Here is a 20,527-nt window from a genome sequence, read left to right on the forward strand (position 1 = left end):
ATTGAACGATTACTGTTAGAGGGTGTCGCACAGTGACACCTTCAAAGAAAATAATACATATTTTCGTATTTTTAGAATTTTTCAGGAATGTTGGCATGGTAGAGGGTAATTACAGCAAAAGGAATATAATAAGTAACATTTCATACGAAAATTACGCAGGTTTCCCATCAACCTTCAACAATGTTACCGAGTCACTCTAAAAGTTTACTGCAGATTTGACATAATTTCAAGGATATACTTGGGGGAGATTTAATCAATCTTAGAGTCCTTGATTTCACGTGTTAACCTATTAGAGAACTCTCTGTCAAAATTATACATAGTCCCTGGGAATAAAAGAGGCATTTATTGAAATTAAATGTTGAAAAAACATTTTTCGAACTCTTCATCTTAAGGCCCGGTCCCACTGCACTTACGGATGCAAAGAGGATGTACAACGTAACAAAATCTTGCCATCCGTTGGAAAACGCTATGCATCCGTTGCGTACTCATTGCATACGTGTTTCATACGCTCTATCCATCGAGCATCCGTCCACTGTGATTTCATCCGCGCAAAAAGTTTTGAGCTGCACAAAACATTTAGAACGGATGATCTTCCGCCGTGTACGATGTAAATCCGCGACAAATACGAGCAACAAACGTTCTATGTCCGTTATCATCCGTTAAACGTCCGCTGTATCCTCTCTGCATCCTCTAAGCATCCTCGCAACTCACATCCGCTGCAACTGAAAACGGAAATAGGGAGGAAAGATAAGGTACATGGAACGTCTATACATCGTTAGTAGCACGGAAATAGAAAGGATGTAAGCGTATGCATCTCGTATATAAAGAATTCAAAGCTGTCATCCACTTCCATTCGCTTCCATCCGCTAGGCTTCCGATGAACATCCGTTTAACATCCCCGCTACATACTACCCACGTCCTTTATTTTCCGTTCTGTTTTCGCAAATTTTGTCCATTTCTAGAGCGGATGGAAACGGATGGAGTCACCCCCGAAATTTTGCTCGTCCGCTGTGTCCTTTATGCATACGTTTTGCGTCCATTGGCCAGTGGGACCGGGCCATTAGCTATTGTGCCAAAATTAGACCTTGAAAAGTTGAAACAAGGAATGAATTAATGAGGTAAAAGAGACAAATGTAACGAATGTAACTTTTCGAGCCACTTTTCTTCACTAAGCAATCTCTAATTGCCGAGTGTACTAATGAAGAATGTTTAGAACTAAATTGTCTTTACTACTAATATTACTACCACTACTTCTTCTACTACTACTACTACTACTACTTTTACTACTGCTACAACAACTAGTAGCAGTAGTGGTATAGTAGCACTGACTGACAATCAGTTTTCTGTGACATATTACCTATATGCAACCATTATGATAAAAATGGAAGTGATATTTTCATAAAACATCTCGATGTCTCCTCTTCCCTCTCGTTTGATCGCTCTCTGTCTCTCTCCCTCTCTCTAACTATGCCCCTCTTTTACTTCTCCTTCTCCTTTACTTTCACTTTGAGCACATCCTCTTCTTGCGTTTTATATTTTGGTTGAGTTTGTGTTCTGATACATCTTTGTGTTGTAACATTACAGTTGATCCTACGTGCAACATCTACAGTATAATACTAATTATACTTGCTTAAGATAAATTTATAAAGCCTCCTCCCTCTCAATTATTGCCCTTTGAGCAGCTGGTGTAATGTTCACATTTATTTTGTTGATATGAGAGTCTGATTTCCCCTGTGCTTCGTGTCGTTAAAGACCTAATAATGATTAAGATTCGGATCGCAATTTGATTATTAGGCCATGCGATCAGGCTCAAGTTATATTGTTTGGTACAGGGTTGAAGTTAAGAATTTGATTATTGTTAGATACTGGTAGAGGGGTAACTGTCACTGGGACATGATAATAAAACAAAATAACTTCTGACCAAAATACTATCTGACAAAGAAAAGGGCGTCAAATTCACTAAATCCTAATAACTTTTTTAAAGGAGATTACGGACCCCCAATACTTTTTTTATTTTATTTTAAAGGAATTATTACTGTTCTCATTTAAAAAAACTGACGTTATGATGTTCTCTTTTCCGTTTTGTTATTGCGTATTGTAATTCTTTAACCCTGCATGAGATGCATCCAATGTAATTCAAATCTCATTCCTGGGTTTTATGTAACATCTTTATTACTATGTTATTATGTACTTTCTTGAATAAAGATGTCTTTGAATAAACAAACAAGACTGTATTTTTAAACCTTTAATGTACGTACGTGCCCTGATAATACTGAAAATGTTTTGTCGATTGATGTTGTATGTGTATGTCCTAATGTGTGTTTGCTCATGATCGCTGCGCTGATTTATGTTGTCATATTCAACTGCAAGAGCAAACAAATGCCAATAATTGTGTTAAATATATCCTCGGAACTCGTAACTTCTCCGTATCTTGTGTTCAAATATTGTAAAATATCGTTAAATATATATACATAGGACCTTTCAGTCTTCTGATTCGACGATCGAGTAGAAGTCGGTCGTATGACGTGTCAGTTGAATCCAAGCTAAATCAAACTAGACATTGAATTCGTCACGTAGACGAATTGGTAGATTTGCCGCTTTGATCGAGGCATAACACATGTAGAAATTAAATGGAAGATTTGGCTTTCAAAAAAACCCTCCTCCACTCATTTGATACACTACGCGGCCGATCATATTTAAAAACACAAAATCAATTTGAAATTTGGACAATGACAACAAGTAGGTGGGTTATTGATGTAGACACATGCTCATGTACATGTTACAGCTCCTTTTATGTATGTTATTACCAAGGAAAAAAAGATGTCAGTTAGTCACTCAATAGTGTCTGACAGTGAAGTCTAGGAGGTAAATGGTTTCCTTTCATAATTTGAATACTAGGACACAGCTAATGTTTAAATTTCACAGATAGGACATACATAACATATCCACAATTCCTGCAAAGTTCTACAGAATTTGATGTTGCCTGAAAAAGGGATATAGTATCTTTAAGTAGCACTATGTTGACGTCAAATCTTTAGCTCTTCGGGGTTCTCTTTCTGATATATATAACTAAGAACATCATGGGGGGGGGGGGATTCTTTACTTCCGTGATTTATTTACAAGCGCAATATCACTATTCATGAATCTCACGATAATTACTTGGCTACTAACAACTTAACTAACGAATGTCTATAACATTGAGATATCAATCAATCTACCATAGCTTCTAATAATAAAACAAATCGAGCACTTATAAGCGTCTCCATTAAGAAATCATATAAACATAGAACAAGAACTTTAGCGTAACCATCGATCCCTATAATATTGCCTTATGAGTTTCCTACACTGTATACGCTACGAGACTGAGGATCATTTGCGCACATAGTCCCTTAGCATGTTGTTCTACTCTCAGCCTTCACTAACCCATAAATTAAGGAGTCATTCCTTGTCTCAGGTATTTACATTAATACTGAATTAATTCATAAAACCTCCTAAACTATTCATGTACTTTCCAATAGTCATCTGTATAACTTTGATGCTTTACTTCCCTTTTCGGCGAGATTACTAAGCTCCGTACAGTACACTATTCACAGAACTAGCAAGTAGCCTTACCTTGCACTAATTATATAGCACTAGCAAACTTACAAACAATATTATGATTTCCTCAATATTACATAACTTATCAAATTGTTGCAAGGAGGAATGGGGATTATTGACCTTGATAAAAAGTTGTGTTCATCAGGCGCGCCGGAAGCAGTTTGGGATTGGGGGGGGGGGGGGGCAAACATTCCAGGGGGCTCACCTTCCAGGGGCAGTGACGTAACGAGCAAAAACGTTTGGAGGGGGGGGGGGACAGAAGAAAAATCTGCATCACCACCACCACCAATTGGCGGAGATTCCAGGGAGCAGAGCCCCCGGAAGCTCGGGTTTTTTAGGTATTTAATAATGGTCAGATGAGCATATAAGGGACCGCCTAAAGGGCCCTTGATGGGGTCCGGGGCGGTTTTAGGCATTTAATTACGGTCAGATGAGCCTATTTTGATACCTCATTATTTTGTGACATTGGCAGGTCACCTATTTTTTCTCTCTCTCTTTTTTTCTTTTTCTCTTTAAAAAACTTTTTCAAAAAGTGAGGGTAGCTCGAGCCCCCGAGCCCGGCCGTTCTGCATACCCTAACATATAGGCTTATAAATAAGCATATTTTCCGCCCGACTGTAAATTTGGGAATTTCTAATTTCCAACAAACGCATAAAAAGGGATGATTTACAAAAAAAATGAGAAAAAATACCCCCCCCCCCCATTAGTACGCCAGCGTTCAGGGGCTCATGAGCTTCTCACCCCTATAAAAAAAAAACAGACACGCTTTCCCATTCTCTCACAATATGTCCACGATATGCGCGCGCTATTATAAAAACCTCCATTTATAAATATAGGTAGCATGCGCAATGTTTAGGAAATTTAATTCCTGTTAACTTTCCTTTTCTTTGAATAGAATTTTATACGTCATTTAACTCAGGTTTTTATTATTGTTATGTTCTTTTGGGTTAAACAAACAAACCATCTTACTCCTTTACTTCGTTCTTTTTTTTTTTGAGGGGGGGGGGGCGTTTTTTTTTTTTTTTTTTGGGGGGGGGGGGGGCAAAAATGCGTTTTGCCCCCCCCCCCCACTTTTTTGATTGGGGGGGGGGGGGCAGCTGCCCCCTGCCCCCCCCCCCCCCCCCACTTCCGGCGCCTATGGTGTTCATACTGCTCGCACTGCCTAATCCTGATAGCACATTAGTAATGTAATGGCAGACGCGAACGCGTGCATCAAAAATTAAAATTGGTCAAGATGCTTATTGGACCAATTTACTACACGTTTCAGACATTTTTTAACATTAAACAATTGTGTGCGCGCGGACGCTTGCGTGTGCATTTTTGCGCTTGCCATCTGTACTGAATATATTAGTTTCATTTTCCCACTTGTATTGCGTTTTGGATGCATGTACTACTCTTAGCAATTTTAAATCGCCAAACCACCATTGACCTAAATTTTGCTCATTGCCAGGTAGCTAAAAGTGGTTCCAAAAGTACCTATTTTGAATCCACTATAAATTTTCAGAAAGGCTGGTTATCCTACATTTTTCTTTCAAGTTCTGATAGGGTAAGATTTAGAGATGCAATTTCATGCATCACGTTTGGTGTTCGAATGCTTTGACGTCAACATAGTGCAGTTGATTCGATTAGGTAACTTGCCGCTGTTGTTTTGAATATATCTCTCGTACATCCCTACTCTGATAATTCCCATATTGTTTGACGTTCGAATTTTTGTATTAAATAATTAATTAATGGTCACGGTGTATTTTTGAAAGTGGAGCTGAATTGGTATGACTGTATTGGCTAAATTCCACACATTTTTGGGTCTTAAATTACCTTCATAGCAAGTTTAGGTTCTAAAAAGGCACTATAATAGTCATAGAAAAGAATAAGAGCAATAACCATGCACTTTGAAGGCATTGCGGTCTGAAAACAGAACTCAACTATCCCTTAAACTCTGTGTTATTAGATGGTCGGCTGCGATATTTTTAAGACTATGGTAGACGCTCCGCAGCCCCTGTATGTGCTTATTAGAAGAAAAAGAGAACAGCAGATATGAAGGCTAGTCGGTCGACCAGATGCATGAACGCGTTTGGAAGATGAAGAAATGTCTTACATAATAACTAGAGACGGCAGTATGATCTTTTAATTGAAAAGAGGCAACATAAAGATTAATCAAATGTAATGTAGTATTTCGATGTACCTTTTATTTGATTTAGCTTTGATTCGACTCATACGACCTACATTAACTCGATCAATAATATATTGATATATATTCAACGACATTTGAGCACAATAAAAGATTCAGAGCAGTTAGTTCCGAGAATATATATACAAACAACATCCATCATCAAAACATGTTCAGTACATTATCATTGTCGGTACAAGTACCTACTAAAAGGTTTGAAGTATAGTCTAGACTGTTTGCGACCCAGCAATAATAACATGATAAAGGTCAGCAAATATTGATATTCCAGTACATTACCGGTTGAATTAAAAAGTTCGTTGCAGGGGAAACGGGCACAAAATTGTTATAAATTTTGGAAATTGCTTGGGACAAATCTCATAGCAAAAGCAGTGTTGAGAATTTCTGGTGCATATCAAGCTCCCTTACTATTTGATATGACCGCTATCATGTCTCTAAATTAAACAGACAATACTCAGTTCAATGGGAGTTTGTGAAAGTGACATTATTTCATGAATCATTAATAATCATTTGGCAACAAATACGTACCTCATTTAAAAAATGTAAATTAGAACTAGCATTATTGAGCACTATACAGTGCGTCCGGCCCAGAAAAACACGAAACCGAGAATTATCGATGTTTTATGTTTACTTAATCACGATCATAATTGATAAATGACACGTATTTGTAAAACTTGTATGATGAATATTTAACGTGTGAGTGATTAAAATCAATTCGAAGAAAGAGTACCAACAAGTTATTGGGCGGACGGTATCTGAATTTCGAAGAGGAAAATCACATTTCTAGAAAGTTCATTATCTGCCCTTCCATATGACACCTCAATCAGGAAAAATGAGCAAGAAATATCAAAGCAGGGACCTCGCTAATCAAAGTTGTATTTGTTTAAAGTATTGCTTGCATTTCCATAATTTGATTAAACAAATTCGTTTCCACTGGCTACCTGCCGTAGCAACAAACAGAATTGACAAAAGATTTAACTCCGTTTCGTCAAAGATCAGCCATAGAAAGAAAGACTTCATCCATGGCTGATTGTCAGCGAAACGGAGTTAAGCCTTTCGTCAATTATGTTTGTTGCTACGGCAGGCAGCCAGTGAAATCGAATTCATTTAATCAAATTATGAAAATGCAAGCATTACTTTAAACAAACAGGTCTTTGTTAATCCTAACTCATTCTTTCAGAGTGAGGTGTCGTATGAAAGGGCAAAAAATGAACTTTCTAGAAATGTGATTTTCTCTATGAACTTCAAATACCGTCCGCCAAATGACTTTTTGGTATTCTTTCTTCAAATTGATTTAAATCATATATGCGTTAAATATGCATGTGAGTTGCATCAAATGAAATAGGAGGATCTGAGCTTACACATGTGTGTCATTTATCAATTATAATTGTGATTAAGATATGGTATAACATCGATAATTCTTTATTTCGTTTTTTCTAGGACGCACTGTACAGTTACAAAATTTGGAAGGTAAAACAACGTTCGGAGGTTAAAAAAAAAAAACTTTTTCTTTATTACATCCAGAGAATATTTAGATGAAACATTTGTTCGGGGGGGGGGGGGGTGCTATAGTTTTATATTTGGGGGAAGCCTGTCACTCTTCTACCGATGGAAAATTGTGTCATGAAAATAAATTAAGTTAACACCTTCTTTCTGACAAAATTAGGTCAATGAGCTTTGAGGAAAAAATGCCCAATAAAGGGCGTCTGATAACCCCATACCGGCGCACTATTTTATATCATTACATCGAAATATATACATATATATATATATACATTTGTATGTGTGTGTGTGTGGGTATGTGTGTGTGTTTAGCATGTATTCATTTAAGTCATTTCGATTTACCAAACTCTAAATGCGGCCGGGTAATTCAGTCCCTTTCTTCATTTGCATATACGACCGGGGCTTTAGCTGATTGGAAGCCTCTGTGACGTCGAGCGAGCCTTTTGTGTCACGTGTTTCACTGCAGTGTCAGCAGTTATGCATGGACATGTCCTATTTCGATTTGAAAAGTCGTAAAAATAGTAATCTAGCACGGCGCACTCCTCTCTCTTCATTTAGTTAAAAGTCAAAACCTACCTCGGCACATGCAACAAGAGCGCAAGAAGTTATTGCACAGATATCATACTTTACAAACTAATTCTAGTACGAGTTGAGAGTTTGAGTTTTAAACGGCAAGAGGTTACCTTACGATCAGTTATGACGCGAATCACCACTTTTCAAGCTGCAGGAATCCTAGGTGAGACAAAACACATTCCGATTCTATTAAAAAGTTACCATATTTTCTTTCTTTCTTTAGGACCATTTGATTCGACATGTTATTTCCGTCTTCTTACACTAGTGTGTTGCCATGAAGCTATACAGTATAATGACTGTTTTGTTAGAATTTTTTTCTTTTTTCATTCAAATTATCTTGGTCTGTGTTGATATTCAGTCTTAAAATGTGAAGCGGATAAAGTAGAAGTGAGCCCAGCAGTTCTTTTGTTAATGTCGCGTTGGAAAAGTTGAAGAATTTATTGGCTTCTTGTTCACGATCAGATGGTCTGAATAGATTTTGATCGGCGACAACTTAACTAAGTATCCTCAATGGTATTTCGTTGTCAATGCTGTACCAGAACTCGGTGTAAATTTCATTAGAATGTATGCTACAACTACAAAGTTTTAACTGCTTTTGCAAGAAGTAACCTGTTCCAAATGTTAAAAGTAAGCGCGTTGCATAGCATCGATGTGCAATATTTTTTGATAAGCGTTTAATTGTCGCTTTTGCATTTCACGACAAGACTTTCCATTGAATCCATTCTAACTTTTATTGTCTCGTTGACATCATCATTGGACATTTTAAATAGATATTGCATTCGTATAATGTCGTGACTGACTTTGAAATATGTCTTAAGTATACGAGAAACAAAAAGAAGTATTCCGAGAATTTGTTATGCGAACAAAATTGCTTAATTGCTACTGTCTTCAACTTTTATACTCGATTACATTGTGACGTTAGCGATTTACTGTAGGAAACAACCAGATATTGATTTAAAGGGGAAAACAACTGCATTACGTTTCCAGCTATTCAAGTTAATAAGCATCAAAGACTAAACATTGATTCTAGGACACGCATAATTCTCAGGAGATCAATATAAAATGCTTAAAGGTAATGCAAAGTTTTACGGAAATTTTGAAAATTGGATGGATAGTAATTCCTTAGAATTTTTTAATATATTTGGATGCCTCTGTGTGTATATTATAAACACTGGAAAATTAAGGGCCTAAAAGTAAAACACTTCTGCTTTCGAGTAATTGAATAATCAAAATTTTACCGGTTTCCAGTAAACTTTAAATATTTCAAATAGCGCTGAAGTAGCCACACGAAGAATCAAAAGTGTTTTGAATTGATGCAAAACTCATATCATTGCGAAGGGGAAGCCTTGCTGATCAAATACAACAACTCTTTTCTTCAAAATATGTTTGTGGTCCGCAGTAATCAACTCTCAAAAATGTTAGTTTTGAGATCCAGATTTTCTGCCTTAGTAATCAGCGGTCCTTTATAGAGCCTCAATATTTGTGACGTCACATACGGGACACGGCTGGCTAGCTGCAGACTGCTACACGACACTGAGCTGTTTGTCCAGTGTGTGACGTCACTATTCAGAGCTCGATACGCTCGTGTGTTTGGCTTACGTTCGGGGGCGCTTGGGGGTCTAAGAAGGGTTTTGAAAAATTGCATTTTACGCCTTTCCATGATATCTATATGATTTCTCAGCAAATTATTCGTGTTTTTCAAGAGAAAATCTTTCCATCCATATGTAATTTGTTCTAATTATCAGTCGTTAGTGAATTTTCTTTGTGTAGCTCCTTTAAGGCCAATTCATGGTAGCTGCGACCATGAATATATATATGATATACATATTCCAACCGGGAATAGCTAATCGGTCGATTGTAGTCCAGAAACATCGTTTTAAAGTTAAAGCATACATAAAGAGTTGATTATATACAATTTCATCACTTTAGACTCGGTTTCAACCGCGACAACGATTATTGAATGGTGTAAATTCGCATGTGCTTCCGATATGTTAATTTGAAACCAAATTCAATACCCCATACCAACACTTTGTATTACCTGAAGTTATTATTTGAAGTTGATTTTAGAGCTTGCATGCCACTAATTTGTAATGCCCCCGTGCATACACTTATAATGCACTTGCGCTATTCTTGTAACAATTATTGAAAAATGCATCATTTTACAAAATGATCATCACTTTCTTATTTTAGCTTAATATTTTTTTAACCGGAATACTAGGACATACTAAGGAATATTACTGCAAAATTACCTACGAATTGTCAGTGCGAATGGATGAGTCTTTTCTAAGCTAATGTTGCGAGTCAAACTATCGTTGCATTTTTAATGAGACACCCCGTATATTTCAGTCTAAAAATATAGAGTGTTATCTGTGATGAAATTGTTGCCCAGACCCAGGCGCGGATCCACGAGCCCAATTCTTCCGGCCCGGCTATGGCAAGCCCATTCTTCCGGGCCGGAAGAATTGGGCTCGTGGATCCGCGCCTGCCCATACCTGTGTACACATTTTTCTTCCGGATGGGAAATTATCTTATCTTATTATCGATATAACCATATATATCTATTACGCTACCTATCGATCTCTTTCCCCCAATCTCTCTTCGCTCCCAAAGTGTTTTTTCCTAAACTCTCTTAACAAAAAAAATTCAGGACAGATTAAATTTTACAGAATGCCGATAAATAAAAATTCTAATTTCGTAAGATCTTGATGATTTCAATGATCTAATTTCTTTTCTTATTTTTGAATTGATAGTGGCAGCACTGATGTGCTTCCCAGCAGTATGTTATGCATACAACAAAACTATTACTAGAACTTCAACGACCACTGGAGCTATAACTAATGGACCTACAACAAAAACTGCAAGCAACATGACAACTACTGGACATAAACAAACCACTGCAAGCAACATGACAACTACTGGACATAAACAAACCACTGCAAGCAACATGACAACCACTGGACCTACCACAATCACTGCAAGCAACATGACAACTACTGGACATAAACAAACCACTGAAAGCAACATGAAAACTACTGGACCTACAACAACTGATGCAAGCAACATGAAAACTACTGAAGCTCCAACAACCCCTGAGCCTAAAACAACCGCGGCCAGCAACATGACAACCGAGAGTGGAACGACAAGCACCACCCAGTCAGGTATTTGTTAGCAATATTTATATGGAAGCCAGGTGGTCGTCAGTTACCATGCATGTGCAGAATGTCGTAATTTGACGACACCAGACTTGGTGGATATACCATTTTTGGGTGTACAAGTCTGCACACAGTAACCGCCTAGGCTTATCAAGAAATGCTAGCTCTCTCGTCTCTTCGATGATGCAAATGTCAGATAAGGACTTCAACAAACGGGGAAAAGGCAAAGCAATATACAAAGCCTGTTTGTCATAAAACTACAGGCTTATCCTGGTAATTGACACAATCTGCTATTGGATTAACTCCCGAACGGTGACAAATTCCCCATGAGAGCCCCATTCATGTGTCTGCAAAGGTACTATGTCCCATTTGCAGGCCATGAAGGTTAAATTCCAACGCCATTTGAAAGTTAACACTAATTTAGAACTTCCCTAAAAGAAAGGGGATTGAAATATCGTTCGGTGGGAAAATAACGACTTATATTTGTCGAATCGACTTAAGTGATACAAATACAGTAAGTAATAGTCTGATTTTCAGACCATTATACCGAATGGTCGTACGTTTTGTGCTGCGCAAAGATTCAATCAGTTTAATTTTGGCCATTACAAGAAATGGTTTATTGATATAGACAAATGCTCATGTACCCTTTACAGCTCATTACATGTATGTTATTACCAAAGACGAAAAAAGCCAGCTAGTCACTCAATAGCGTCTGACAATGAAGTCTAGCAAGTAGGCGGGTTTCCTTGCATAATTTGAATATTAGGACACTGCTAACATACATGACATTTTCATAATTCCTGCAAAGTTCTACAGAATTTGATTTTGGCTGCAAAAGGGACATAATATCTTTAAAGTCTTGATGTCGGTTTGATTCTTAAATCATATGAATTGCAAATGTTTCCCTTTTTTCTTCAAAAGGTCGTTGTTAGTTAAAGGAATAACTATTACCTGAAAACATACGTGTGTATAGATAGAATGTATAACATCAAACCTCAAAACTGTAACTGATATTCAATGAAGCAATGACGGAAATAAAACCACGGACTTGGGTTCAGTGCGAGCGCGTTTTGGTGCTTTGACTAGTCTGCACTTGTCCCACTATTTGCTGAAGATGTATTTAAAATTGTTATTTTGAAATTCTGAATTTTGAATATATCATAGCAACTAGGAACCTCTTTAATACAGGTGTTAGTTGTTGTTGATGTTATTGAGGTAATTCTTGTTGCTGTTCATATTGATGTTGGTGTTGTTTATAGATGTCCTTTAAGCTTAACTTTAAAGTTTCCATTCATATTTGGGTTATTCCACCGTGTTCGGGCAATTCTCTGGTATGCCTACTATCAACCATTATAACAATTTGCTGAAATTCAGTTTATGATAAAATGCAAAGCCAAGATATACGTTTTGAAGTAATCTAGCTTCATGGTGAATCAATATTAAAGACCCAAATATTATGTCATGTTATATAAATGTGAGGCCATGTTATAACATTGATTACAAATTATAAAAAGGAGTACATATTAAGCAAAGAATTTGAAGAGAAGTAACCGAAACAGGAATAATTCTGGCAGGGTACTACTTTATATATATTCATGGCAAAAAATATATCTACATCATATGATTTCAATTTCCATATGTGTAGTAGAAAATTATCATAACGACGTATCATAACGACATCATCATATCCCCTTCCCCCTAACTTCATGAAATGACCCTCTAATTGTCACAGTGACACCAGGAGGAACAACATCAGCCCCAAAAGCCCGATGGGAAGTGAGGGACAAGGACGGCAAGCTGTGTATGATCATGGACTTCGATGGAACCATAACTGATGTAAGTTTGATCGCTCATTTTTAGGTGGTCTGTCAATGACAGATCACCTATTGTTTTCGTCAGAATTTTCTTTCTTTATTAGGTGGTCTGTCAATGACACATCACCTATTGTTTTCGTCAGAATTTTCTTTCTTTCTTTATTTATTTATTTATTTATTTATTTATTTATTTATTATTTATTTTTATTTATTTCTTCACACTTTTTTGTTCACAGGATAACTCAAGATCGGTTCAATCAATTTCCTTCAATTTTTGGACAGCCATAGGTCATTGCCATGAGACGTGACAGTAACATTTTCAAGGTCATCAAATCTTCATGACGTCATCCAGGCGCCATTTTGTGTTTTTTTTTTGGTACTTTTTACTCATGATCATATCTTCATAACAGAAAAGCATTTCTCATTCATATTTATCATGATTAAGGTCAATATCCGTCCGGTCAATTTCAGGTCAAAAAACGCGCGCGCATGCGTACGTCCGCGCGTCAGCTCGCGCGCAAAATTTCAAAATGCTCAAAATCATATCAAATTAATTTTGCATACGTTTCAGGCCATTTTAAGCATTTTGCACACAAAAAAACGCGCACACGCGAATGCGCGCGCGTTTTCGCGCGTACTGGTATTTTCCAACTTAGAATCGCCAATTTTTCTCTTTCATCATATTTGGCACATTTTTTCAAGCATTTTGATACCTTGTTCACCTTTTTCTTACGATTAATAACGGAATGACCGTCCGTTTAAGATAATTTCCGTGAGTGCGAGCTCTTGTAATACATAGCATTCATGGGCAAAAACATGCCTATACAAAATCCATTGTAGCGCTTTAGGATGCAAGGTGAACCAAATTTCTTTTCCATATTTTGATAGAGTATAAATTGGAGAAATGATTTCATGTCTCATTTGACCCTCAATTAACTCATGACGTCATCATAATGGCCTTCGAACACAAAATTTCAATTTCCATATTATGACGTCAGCATATTTCTGGAAAATTGATTGTATCTCTGTAAATATTGATCGATTTTCTTCCAAATTTTGATATGATCTAGCTGAGACAATTCTCTACAAATGCCGTTGGCACAATATTTCATTTTGACTTAGGTATCATGGCGTATTTTTGCGATTAAAGGTGGCATGTCAATTTTTCACATTTTGCGTGTATTCTCTATAGGACATGACTTTTTCTCAAAATTGGTTTCTACATCCTGTCTTTTGCGAGCAATATCTCCGTCGTTTTAGCTTTGTTTTCGCTGAGCTTTGAGTATGTTGTAGCTGAGACAATAAGCTATCACTAGTGTGCCCTTCATTTTTCGATCAGATGCCGGGATCATGCTCATATTTCACTTGCAAAGTGGGATTTGATAATTCCATTTTCCGTTTACGTGTAATCTCTATGGGAAATGTTTTGGTATATCGGTAACGCACTTGACTTCCGACCTCGAGGTCCCTGGTTCGAGTCCGGGCGTCTCCAACAGTTTTTTTTTTCTTCACTTTTTGTTCTTTTTGACCTTTCACTGTACCATCTCCTTTGAATATTAAAACACGTAGTATCGCAAATAATGTAATAAACAACCATATTTACTTTATTATTACCCTATAATCACTTGATCCATTACTTTTTGCGTGTAATCCTTATGGGAGATGACTTTTTCTCAAATCTGGATTCTACATTCATGTCTTTTGAGAGCAATATCGCCATTTTTTCCTCTTGGTTTTTGTTGATTTTTGTGTATGTTGTAGCTGAGCCTATATGCTATCTAAATATCCCCTCACTTTTTTCAATCAGATGTCAGGATCACGATCATGATCATCATGATTATCATTATCGTCATCATGACAATCATGATCATGATCAAGTAGTTTATTTCTCAATACTTTGTGTCATATTCATTAGGACTACTTATTTTGATATTTGTTTGCATTAAATTTGATCATGATCATTATGCATTCATCATGATAATTTCTCAATACTTCGTTCATCAGTTCAGCTCATCAGTTCAGCTCATCAGTTAAGTTCAGTTCATCAATTTGTCCTTTTAGCTCATCGATTCAGTTCATTTCACATAAGTTAAATCTATCAGTTCATCAGTTCATCAGTACTTCATTCATTAATTCATATCTTAATACATCATTTTACTTTAACATCAGTTTATTGGGTAATTGAATTGAAGATGAGCTTGATCATAAGAACTGAAGACAGACCACCTAATTCGTCCCCATGACGAATTAAATTTCTAGTTTCTTTTTATATCAGCAAGTTTATCTATATTACAAATATAACAAACTTACATTTGTTATTGAATCACCAGTGCTTTGACAGTTGGTGATAAGTTTTGTGATTTACATCAAACACCAGTAGCGTAACTCGGGGAGTGGGGGTACAAGTCAACGAATAAGATGGCAAAAAAGGGAATACAAAAAACTGAAAACAAATACTGGCAACGGAACAGCAAAATCTTGTACTTTCGGATGCAAACTTCCGAAAATTATTAATTTTATAATTAAAAAAAATCCAGTATGGTACAATTCAATACTAGAAGCCCTCGTTCAAGCTCCACACACTGTCTGTATTAATACTCCATTTTATACAGCTCTCGTACTGTACACCTATTGTAGCTGTATGTGTCTGGACGAATAGCTAAATCTTCGTTTCTGTTCTTCCAATATAACGGTTATTATACCATCGTTGGTAGTTTTGAACATTCGATTTAATATTAGTAGACACGTTTCCGGAGGTTAAGTGTACTTAAAAAAAAGCTTATCTTGGTAATTAAAAAAGACCGCCAGTGGATTGTATGACGCAGCAACAAAATGAATGCCATCCACAGATATGCCATAATGCATAGGAGGTGAATCACTTGTAACCAAGGGATCGGGCGAAGAGTAAGCATACATTGGTAAATAGGCCTACTGAGTCTATTCTCAGCCTCAACCACAATACCACAATTTAAGATTTCCTGCGAAAAAGATTTAAAACACCACTAAAACCCTGTTAAAATGTTACATAGTGCCTCTGACGGGACCAAACATTCACTTGCAGGTCATTAATGGTGTGACTGAAAAGATACCGTCTCATGCGTCGACATCCGCATCTGATTGCAGCTCATCTTCATATTCAGCATTTGTCTTGGATTTTAATACTATTTTTACTGAATGGAGAATTGTACTGAACTTCACCACTAGAGGGGGCTCGTTCATGCTCCACACACTTTCTGCGAGCAGGAGCACCCTTAGAAGTAAGTTGATAGGGCGAAAATTGTAATATTTTATTCGATTTGATTTGATAAATAAAATCATGCCACGAATATACAAAACATAAAAATACCTTAACATTTAACACATTTTGGTAAAACAAAGAAACAATAAAAACATAGCCCAATGCTAACGGAGGTTCTTCCCATCATTACTTTTTGTAATTGACATTAACACACATGTAATAAACAATGTATATCGATATTTTTTAAATTTTAATTATACAATTTTTAATATTTCATTACATGATTTTGCTTTTTTTTGAGAATTTACTGATGGAGGATTATTATGGAAGAGCTGCGGAGAGAGAGAAGGTTTTCAATCCCTATTTTTATATTGAAATCTACATGTATATGGGATCCAACTAATAGTAATGATGGAAAGGGAAATACAAATACTAAGTCCAGGATAATAGACAGACAACATATAAGTCATATGACGATAAGATGTACACGTCGAACAATAATACATTCAAACTTGTATTTTATGTGGTGAGGTAAGCAATATAGGCCTATTGCTCAATATTCATAAAAAACGTTACTCTATTTTTTTCCCCAGCGCCACTTTCCTCTTCTGTGACCGAAGATTTCTTTAATGTGCCTCTTGGTGACTATTACACCTGCAGTCACTTCAACTACAGTCTAGGCTACCTTCAGCTCAACCTGACCAACCCTTCGCTCCAGCCTTTCGTCCAGAGAACCGAAGGAGGGGACAACTTGGGACAAGGTAAGGGATTAATCATTTCCTTCTTCTAGACACAGATAACCCTTAAGCCCGAATTTCTATGGATTAATTAATGATTAAAAAGTTAGAAGAAAATAAACATGATAAAGAATATAATAAAAACAGAGCGCACAGAACGGGTAAGAATGCGTCGACCAGTCTACTTCCAGGTCAATATTGTTTTTATCGAGAGTGTATTCCTGCAATATCCCTTTTTAAAAGTGAAATTTGAAGCTATTTGAATATATTCTAATGACAGGGAACCCATAACATACAGGACGACATTAACATAACAAATTCTGATTGGCCTTTAAAATCAAGGCGATTTAGTTTTATGATGAAGATCACTTAAATTGTTACATTACATTTCCATCACCAGCAAACTATGTAAAGATATATGATGACCGGATTAGTCGGGAGAATCCGCGTTACGGGGCTTTCAAATATACTCTCCGGCGCGCGTTATTTTTGTATGCGGCACAGATTGGGGTTAGGTGCGTGTTGAGCCTATGGGAAAGTTTTGGGTTAGGGTAAGGGTTAAATCAAGACCTTTAAAAAAAAAACCAATCTGTGTCGCAGAAAAAATGATGCCTCCGGGGCCCGTACGGCGAGTAAAAACAGACATTTAAGGAATTTTCGGCCGGTGTCCGGCTGGCTCCCGTCCAGTTTCTACGGGCGCCAGTACAATTTATTAAGCCGTACGGGGGCTGTGGTGCTGAGTTGGCTGCTTCCTATTCTCTCGGCGTTTTTAACTGACCGTTGGGCCGTAGAGAGTCCGTTAAGAGCCCGTGAGGCGCCTTACGTGTCCCGTGTGGATTCCCGACGGTGCCCGGACGGGGCCCTCACGCTCTGTTAATTCTCAATGTAAAACGCAGCTTTGAATACAGAGGCGCGGGTGTCAGAGGACACATAGTTCAATGCGCCGCACGGTATTACACGGACACACTGCAAGTATTTAACTGTTATCCTGCCACAGGGCTAATCCCTGTTGTGCTAAGCCACAAATCCCCCAGTGCCAAGTTTATTTTGAGATAATCGGATTAACGCGATGGTACTATCAGTAGCGCGTGCGAAACACTAGACACAGTACAATTGGCAAGAACAATAACTGCTATTACGAATGCTTGCAAACATGCAAGAAACAGCGAAGCGATAGCTTGTTCGGGTGTACAAATCACTATAACGGTAGCGTGCATGCAAGCTTATAGCAGGATGTGAGTTAAGTGTGGGGGGGGGCGATATAGGCAGTTCCTGTCCTACGCTGGATTCGCCAGTTTCATTTTAATTATATTTCTATGATATCAAGCATTAACAATATTCATTATCATAGTGAACAAACCAGTTCGTAATTAACACACGGTTTAAATGACCCGACAGTTCTTTTAAACATGGAGAAGTCCAACTTTTTGTGCATTTTACAATGATCACTGCCAGTGTAATGGAGGTGCTTCATGAATATCCTTTGTTCAGCCTCTTAAAAAAAGAAAATACTTTCACCTGTGTTCCATAAAATTTACCATCAGTGATAAATGAAAAATGACTACGTAACTTTCACGAACACGTATCGAGGGTTTAACAATTTTTTTTTTTTTTTACAGATGACCCTTATTTGCCCATGAGCAGATTATTTCTACGAAGTGGTTTATTATTGTAGCGTTTTCCATTTTTATCTCATTATCTCACCAGCATATGTTTGTCGACCTGCACAACAAAGTGACAGTAACACCTTGAAGCTCGATCGTAAAACCAAAATCGGCCTCGGGGTCGGCATTCCGATCGCGCTCATAGTCATCGTATGCTGTGGGTGTTGTTGTTGTTGTTGTGGTAGTTGTGGTAATTATAAAATGAATTATTCAAAATCATGTAGATATAGCTCCTTTTAGTCTCATTTCACACCCCCCCCCCCTCCCCCCTATCGTCAGAGGCAGCAGCCATACATGTTAGCCTATGGAATTGTACCAACAACAAAAAATCGTTAACAATTCATTTTTTGTTTAAATGAAAAGCACATCCACCCGACTTACGTTATCACTAGCTCTTCAATTGGAACCCTCATGTCCCATTGACTTTTGAAAGTTCACCCAACGTAATTTGATCAAAATAGGTTGCAAGCTCGTCATTGCCTATAATACATATGTGAAACAAGTCGAACTTTGGACTCAGTTTGCCAAGCGATTTTAAGATTATAAGTCAAGCACACGAAGGATAAGAAGCATGAATTATCATAGATCACTTCTGCTTGGTTCATTATGTCCATTTCATCCAACCCCCCACCGTCATTTTTCCATTTAGTAAAAGCAAAAATTTTGCCGAGGTAGGCAAAAACATGAATATTCATGAACGGTCAGACAATACAGCCTTTTAGTACGTAACGTATAGTGAATGGGAATGGGCGATGAGCCGTCCAGGAGGTAGAGGTCAGTGGTTTGTGCTGGCAATGTTCCAGCGAGCGAAAATGAGACAATCGGAGCAACATGCGAATTGTTGTCGTTAAAAAAAAAAGCTATTGCATTTCAATATTGTAGTTCTGAGCAGTGGATGATCCCCAATAAACCTTTGGTTTTTGATCACCCCCTTTGCCGGTTCATCTGTTGTTTTAATTCTTTTATTATGCAGATATTGACTGGCAGGGGGTGTAATATAACATTATTTGGACCTCTGAAGGGAGTTATATTTTCTCAAGTGGTTATATTTTCTTGGTAGCCTTGGTTTGAATATTTTTTTTTTCGGGGGGAGGGTGGTCCTTTTGGGGGGGGGCCTGACAAAATTTGTTTTCGAAGACTAACAAAATTTTACAAGAAAAAAAATGCGAACAAAAAAATTAAGAAAAAAAACTATTTTGAAATAATTCGAGAAAAAATAAAATCCTGAAAAAAAAAAAAATTCTTATTAGAAACAAAATGTGTGTAATGTGTGTAATTGGTGACATACATTCCTCAAAAGGGCGACATGCATTGATTAAAAATATATTCATTTCACCAGCTGGTTAATATAACACTGAAAAGTGACCGGCCAGGAAAATATAACAATTTGGATCCTCACAATTGATATCACGTGACGAGCTCTGGACCAATCACATCTCGGGTATCTGTCTAAACTATCTAATATAATTGATTGTACATTGTGTAAATATATTGTCTTGTTATGAATCTGTAGAAATAAATGAAATCGAAATTGAAAATTCTCCTTCTTATATGCTCGGGCTTAGTCAGGGGTGTGCATGATGAAACACATACCCTGCGTTAAGTCTACCAGAATTCACCGTATATAAGTGCGTCGTATAGCTGTATGATTAATAATGACCATTTTCTAGTCTATAACGTCGTATGATTAAGAAACGTTGTATATACATGTATGTATATACACACAGGTATGAGTATACATGAGTATTTAGGTGATACGTACGTAGACGTATCACCTTTTGATTTCGTCAAGATTTTTCTTTATTATTATTATTATCAGGTGGGCTGTATAACGTACAGACCACCTTATAATTTCGTTAGAATTGCCTTTATTTATTTATTTATTTATTATTTATTTTTTTTTATTTCTAACCACTTTTTTGTTGGCAGGATAACTTGAAAATGGCTCAATCAAAAGCCTTGAAATTTAGCACACATATGTATAGGCATATGTACAAAGCACAATAACGTTTTCAACATTAAACATTACTGATGACGTCATCTAGGCGCCATTTTGTAAAATTT

At 37.1% G+C, this 20,527-nt stretch overlaps 1 protein-coding gene across 1 annotated transcript; it reads left to right on the forward strand.

Moving 5' to 3' along the window:
- The first annotated feature begins 7,805 nt into the window (after positions 1-7,805).
- LOC100888957 (mucin-5AC) lies at positions 7,806-18,724 on the forward strand. Its single transcript, XM_030976777.1, has 6 exons — positions 7,806-8,021; positions 10,609-11,016; positions 12,743-12,846; positions 15,886-16,081; positions 16,656-16,823; positions 18,507-18,724. The coding sequence occupies exons 1-6, from the start codon at positions 7,982-7,984 to the stop codon at positions 18,701-18,703; spliced, it is 1,113 nt and encodes a 370-aa protein (XP_030832637.1). The 5' UTR covers positions 7,806-7,981; the 3' UTR covers positions 18,704-18,724.
- The last annotated feature ends 1,803 nt before the right edge of the window (positions 18,725-20,527 follow it).

Source organism: Strongylocentrotus purpuratus, unplaced genomic scaffold, assembly GCF_000002235.5.
Source record: "Strongylocentrotus purpuratus isolate Spur 01 unplaced genomic scaffold, Spur_5.0 spur5_contig_804, whole genome shotgun sequence".
Lineage (NCBI taxonomy): Eukaryota > Metazoa > Echinodermata > Echinoidea > Camarodonta > Strongylocentrotidae > Strongylocentrotus > Strongylocentrotus purpuratus.

Bases quoted from the DNA above. Each gene is read 5' to 3' on its own strand.
- LOC100888957 (XM_030976777.1), top strand. From the start codon at position 7,982: ATGACGCGAATCACCACTTTTCAAGCTGCAGGAATCCTAG. The intron at 8,022-10,608 runs GTGAGACAAAAC...TTGAATTGATAG, and splicing joins TCAAGCTGCAGGAATCCTAG to TGGCAGCACTGATGTGCTTC. The intron at 11,017-12,742 runs GTATTTGTTAGC...TAATTGTCACAG, and splicing joins GACAAGCACCACCCAGTCAG to TGACACCAGGAGGAACAACA.